The sequence below is a fragment of the Thermobia domestica genome, chromosome 10, assembly GCF_964235325.1.
Source record: "Thermobia domestica chromosome 10, izTheDome1.hap1.1, whole genome shotgun sequence".
NCBI classification, from domain to species: domain Eukaryota; kingdom Metazoa; phylum Arthropoda; class Insecta; order Zygentoma; family Lepismatidae; genus Thermobia; species Thermobia domestica.
The window spans coordinates 58,097,351-58,102,986 of record NC_137463.1 but is presented as its reverse complement, the minus strand read 5'-3'; the positions used below and the strand labels follow the sequence as shown (position 1 = coordinate 58,102,986).

The following is a 5,636-nucleotide window of genomic DNA, read 5'->3' as shown; positions in this document are numbered from 1 at the left end:
AGCTGTGCAGTGAAAAGTGACCAGCGATGGAACAATTACTTGCTTCCAAAACTGTCACCAAACGCGCTTGGAGAATAAAATAAACATTGAGTCGTTCAATAAAGCTTTAGTGAATACTTACATAGAGAAGGGAAATCAACTAGCAGATGACTGTAAAAAGCTTGTGTTAGATCTTACAAGAACTTGTGATCAACAGACATTTGATACGTATGACAAAGAAATAGAAACAATGCAAGACAGAGTGGACGAATTAATTGATAAATTGGTGGTAATAAAGCAATCAGAAAGTGTTTCATCAACCTCGAACGAAAACGTAACCTGTTCAAAAGTGAGTGAAGTGCGATTACCGAAGTTGGAATTACCAACATTTGATGGTTTCTTAAAAGATTGGCTGTCGTTTCGGGATCTTTTCGTGGCATCCGTGGACAGTAATGCATTATTGACTGGAGCGCAAAAGCTTCAATATTTGAAGGCATCTTTGCGTGGCGAAGCAGCAATATTTGTACGGTGACCGATCAAAATTACACAGAGGCGTGGGAAATAATCAATGCTCGGTACCAGAATAAACGCGAACTCGTAAATGATACAATAAAAAGACTGATTCGTCAACCGTGTGCAGTAGCCGATTCACCATCTTCTCTAAGACGGCTTGTGGATACAACTAATGAATGTGTGCGAGTTCTGAAAGTGTTCGACATTCCTGTGGAGCATTGGGATACTATACTAGTGTACCACATAACTGAAAAACTGGATAGTGATTCACGAGAACAATGGGAACTTCCAACCTTCGCCGACTTATCGCAGTTTCTCAACCAGAGATCGCGCGCACTCGCGGCTTCCGCGAGAAGCAAATCAAATAAACCTCAGACCCATAAATCGGCAAGTTCGTCCGGAAAGAGCAAGAAAGTGGCGTATCATGCTTCGGCAGATGTGACATATGGGAAGTGTGGACTGCAGCACGCGCTGCATAAATGCAAGGATTTTATTCAAATGTCAGTAGACGACCGACATTCCTTTGTAAAGGGTAAGCTTTTGTGCTTCAATTGCCTAAAAGGAACACATAAACTTGCTCAGTGTAAATCAGGTCTGTGTCATCGCTGTAGAAAGCTGCATCATACGTTACTACATTTTGACAGGAAGCCCGAAGGTGATTCTTCCTCTCAGTGCGCTCAAGATGTGTCTTCCCACGTAGCAGCTGATGGGGAAACAATGACAACTGCTCTTCCTCAAGTGTTGCTGTCCACAGCAATGATAAAGGTTAGAAACAACAGAAGGCAATTTGAATCTTTTCGAGCGTTACTTGACTGTGCATCAGAGGTAAGTTTTGTATCTGAACGGTGTGCTCAAGCGCTGGGACTCCCAAGACGTAGTCCAAATATAACTATTTCGGGAATAGCTTCCAGTAGTGCATGCAATTCACGTGCAGTTGTAGATCTTGCTTTTAAGTCAAGTTACAATAACGACGAATATTCAACAACAGCAGTGGTAGTGAGAAAAGTGACCGGAGATATGCCTAGACAGGCTCTTACTAGGGTTAATGAGTGGCTCCATATCAAGGATTTAGATCTGGCTGATCCGGAGTTCCACAAAACAAGTGGTGTGGACATACTACTCGGTGCGGACGTGTTTCCATTACTCGTCCAAGGAGGCAAACGCATGGGACCTCAAGGTGCACCTATCGCATTGGAAACGGCACTGGGTTGGCTGGGTTGGGTTATCGGGGAAAGTGAATTGCAGTGGTTCATCGGCAGTGTCCGCATTTCATATGTGCTGTGATCTAGATGTCTCGTTGAGGCGATTGTGGGAGATCGAAGAAGTACCGTTTGTGCGTCCCTTAACAGTAGAAGAAAAAGAATGTGAAGAACATTTTGCAGTGACGCATCGAAGAGTTAATGGTCGATATGAAGTTAGCCTACCATTTAAGACTAATCACTCTGACCTTGGCTATTCTCGTGATATAGCAGTAAAATGACTCCATCAACAAGAGAGAAAGTTTGTATGGTGGCCTGCCTATCAGGAACAATATTGCAGGTTTATGGCAGAATATTTAGAACTCGGTCACATGGAACCTATTTCACCAAGTGAAGACAGTGTGTCCCCAACAACAAGTTGAAGCCTTCCTCACCATGCCGTTTTAAAGGAGAGTAGCACAACTACTAAACTGCGTGTAGTGTTCGATGCTAGTGCAAAAACCACGACAGGTGTGTCACTGAATGAAACTCTCATGGTCGGTCCAAGATTGCAAGAGGATCTCACGTCTATTGTGCTGCGTTTTCGAACTCACCCGGTGGCCCTATGTGCAGACGCAAAAATGATGTTCAGGCAAATTCGCGTGAAGCAAGAAGACGCAAACTTTCAACGCATTGTGTGGAGATCGGATCCGAAACAGCCTATTCAAGATTACAGGTTGCTCACAGTCACATATGGAACCGCATGTGCACCATTCTTAGCAACAAAATGTCTCCAGCAGCTGGCCGTCGACGAAGGACACAACTTCCCGTTAGCATCACCAGTTGTGCTTAACGATTTCTTCATGGATGATTGTCTGACTGGGAGTAACTCGGTGACAGAAGCAATTCATCTGCATTCATTACTAGTACAACTGTTAGAAAAGGGAGGGTTTGAATTGCGCAAGTGGGCGAGTAATGAAGCAAGTGTCTTAGAGTTCATTCCAAGTCATTTAAGAGAAACAAACGCGATAGATCCTTGGGACGATAATGATGCTATCAAGGCATTTGGAGTGCAGTGGTGTCCGTCTGAGAATACATTCTGCTTCAAAATCACCGTACCAAAGACTCGTCATAGTGTTACGAAGAGACAGTTATTGTCTGACTTGGCCAAACTATTTGATCCATTGGGGTGGCTAGCTCCTACTACCATAAAGGCCAAACTTCTCATGCAGGAGATCTGGAAGCTAGGAATTGACTGGGATGACCCTCTACCAAGCAACAAAATTCAAACAATGGCATGATTATTGCGATGAACTTCCACTGCTGCAGGAAGTGAGAATCCAAAGATGTGCCATTCCACACGATACAAGGAAAGTCCATCTCGTTGGGTTCTGTGACGCGTCAGAGGCTGCGTATGCTACTGTGGTGTATGTGAGATGTGTGCGAAATGACGGAAGCATGCTAAGTGCAAAACCAAAGGTGACCCCTATCAAAAGACAAACACTATCACGTCTTGAACTATGTGCCGCAGTGCTCCTGGTGAAAGTATTAGACTTTGTGTCTCAATCCCTTAAGGTCGAAATAGTCAGCACAAGTGCCTATTCTGATTCGACGGTAGCCCTTGCTTGGATTGCGTCATGCCCAAATAGATGGAAGACATTCGTGGCAAATCGAGTAAGTAAAGTGCAACAACGAAGTTACATCAAGTGGTATCACGTGAGCAGTGAGGCCAATTCTGCTAACTGTGTGAGTCGTGGTGTTAGACCGACCGAGCTGATCAATCATCGATTGTGGTGGACAGGTCCAGAGTGGTTAGCAGCAGAAACAGTGCCAGCTGTAGAGGTTAACGATGAAACCTCAGATGCAGTGATTGTTGAACAAAAGACGTCGGTTGCTACAATGCACGCCAAGGCAGATATTAGCCTTCTCTCAAACTACTCTTCGGTAGCAAGATTAAAACGTGTGACAGCTTGGTGCAAACGATTCATAAATAATTCTAGGAATAAACCTGATGCTAAGCTACATGGACCCTTGACGGCGAGTGAGTTAGAGGAAGCATTGTTTTGCTGGATTCGGTTGGTACAAGAGGAGGAATTTTCTCTAGAGCTGAAATGTCAAGGAAAACGGTGACGTACCAGCACAAAGTAAGTTATTTTGTCTGCATCCATTCATAGACAATAAAGGTCTGCTTAGGGTAGGAGGAAGGCTGCAAAGGGCACAATTAGACTTTGAGGAGAAGCATCCTATTCTACTGCCACGGAAACATAGTTTAACCGAACTCATTGTGCGTGACGAACATGTAAAAAGTTTGCATGCTGGTCCACAGCTACTTCTGTCAGTTCTTCAACAGAAGTACTGGATACTAAGAGGAAGAGATGTGGTGCGCCAGATTGTGAGACAGTGTATAACCTACCACCGATTCTCTCGAGCTAATACAACTCAGCTCATGGGACAATTGCCCGCTGGGCGTGTAACTCCAAGTAGGCCGTTTAACCAGTGTGGGGTAGATTACACTGGTCTAGTGTTGTTGAAGAACACAAAGGGGAGATCTGCCAAGACATATAAGGGATATATTGCATTGTTTGTGTTCTTCAGTACAAAGGCCGTGCATATTGAACTACTGACCGAAGTATCTACTTCAGCCTTTCTCGCTGCGCTTAAACGTTTCGTGGCGCGTAGAGGGAAACCAAGTGACATATACAGTGACTGCGGAACGAACTTTGTAGGTCCAAACCGTGAGTTGAAGGATCTTTTGACAATAGTGACGCCGACAGGAGTTTCAAATTCAACGAGTGATTATTTGAGCTCACTTGGAATCCAGTGGCATTTCAACCCTCCAGCCTCACCCCATTTTGGGGGATTGTGGGAATCCAACATCAAGTCGATGAAGTATCATTTGAAATGCATTTTGAACAATGCAGTGCTGACATACGAAGAGATGATAACTGTGCTAGTTCAGGTGGACGGATGTCTTAATTCGCGACCACTAACTCCCATGTCAGCTGATCCCAGTGATCTTAGGGCCCTCACACCCGGTCATTTTTTAACTGGCGACGCATTGTTAGCTCCACCACAAGCGGATTTCATAGGTACAAAAGTGAATCGTCTCACAAGATGGCAACTGACTCAACAACTAACGCAGCACTTTTGGAGACGGTGGTCTTCCGAGTATTTGTCGCAACTTCAACGAAGACCAAAATGGTGCAAAGAAACTGCCAACTTCAAACCAAATGACATGGTGATCCTTCGCGAGACCAACCAACCCCCACAACTGTGGAAACTTGGCAGGATCGTTGAGACTCACCCAGGAAAAGATGGTCTCGTGCGTACGGTGACAGTGAAAACATCTGACGGACTCTACAAGAGGCCAATAATGAAGTTGTCTCTATTGCTTTTCGACGAAAGGTAGTAATCAACAGTTCAATCTGAAGACAAGTAATTGATCATTTAGTATGTTTATTCTAAAATTTATTTGCTTAGTATTGTAAACTTTAGAATTTTTATTTCATCAATTGTCAATATTAAGATCTTCGATACTGGGATTTGTGTTGAAATATGGATATTTCAAGGTGGGCGGCGTATGTTGAGTGTATTTTTTTCTTTTACAAAATATTTAGTCTGAACAGCTATAACGTAACAGAATACATGTCAGGCTATGGTCAGTGTCCTTGGCTCCCTTTGCTCTCGGAGGGTGGCCTTTTTCTCCCCCTTTTTTGTAGAAAGTGTACATGAGCCACCACGAAGGGCAGAGAGTGTGTGTTTTTTTAGACAGTCGAAACGTGTGTGGTGGATGTGTCTTGTGTCGAACTATTTTTACGCTTGTGCATTCGGTAGGAATGCTTTCGTCGTCGTTTTGAAGAAAGAAAAGAAACTATAATCGTTAATTTGGGAAATGTAGCTCACTGGTAGAATTGAGAGGTATCTGAGAAGACGACGAGCGTATTTAGTTTGTAGGGCATGTGGGTA

At 43.9% G+C, this 5,636-nt stretch overlaps 3 protein-coding genes across 3 annotated transcripts; all 3 read left to right on the top strand.

The window, feature by feature from the left end:
* Nucleotides 1–229: 229 nt before the first annotated feature.
* LOC145661475 (uncharacterized) lies at nucleotides 230–1,776 on the top strand. The gene is made up of 2 exons (XM_081726789.1): nucleotides 230–428; nucleotides 473–1,776. Exons 1-2 carry the CDS (start codon nucleotides 230–232, stop codon nucleotides 1,774–1,776), a joined length of 1,503 nt encoding a protein of 500 aa, XP_081582915.1.
* Nucleotides 1,777–2,224: 448 nt separating this feature from the next.
* LOC145661474 (uncharacterized) lies at nucleotides 2,225–2,971 on the top strand. Its single transcript, XM_081726788.1, has one exon. It carries the CDS (start codon nucleotides 2,225–2,227, stop codon nucleotides 2,969–2,971), a length of 747 nt encoding a protein of 248 aa, XP_081582914.1.
* Nucleotides 2,972–3,128: 157 nt separating this feature from the next.
* On the top strand, nucleotides 3,129–5,079 carry LOC145661473 (uncharacterized). Its single transcript, XM_081726787.1, has 2 exons — nucleotides 3,129–3,711; nucleotides 3,845–5,079. The coding sequence occupies exons 1-2, from the start codon at nucleotides 3,129–3,131 to the stop codon at nucleotides 5,077–5,079; spliced, it is 1,818 nt and encodes a 605-aa protein (XP_081582913.1).
* Nucleotides 5,080–5,636: the final 557 nt, after the last annotated feature.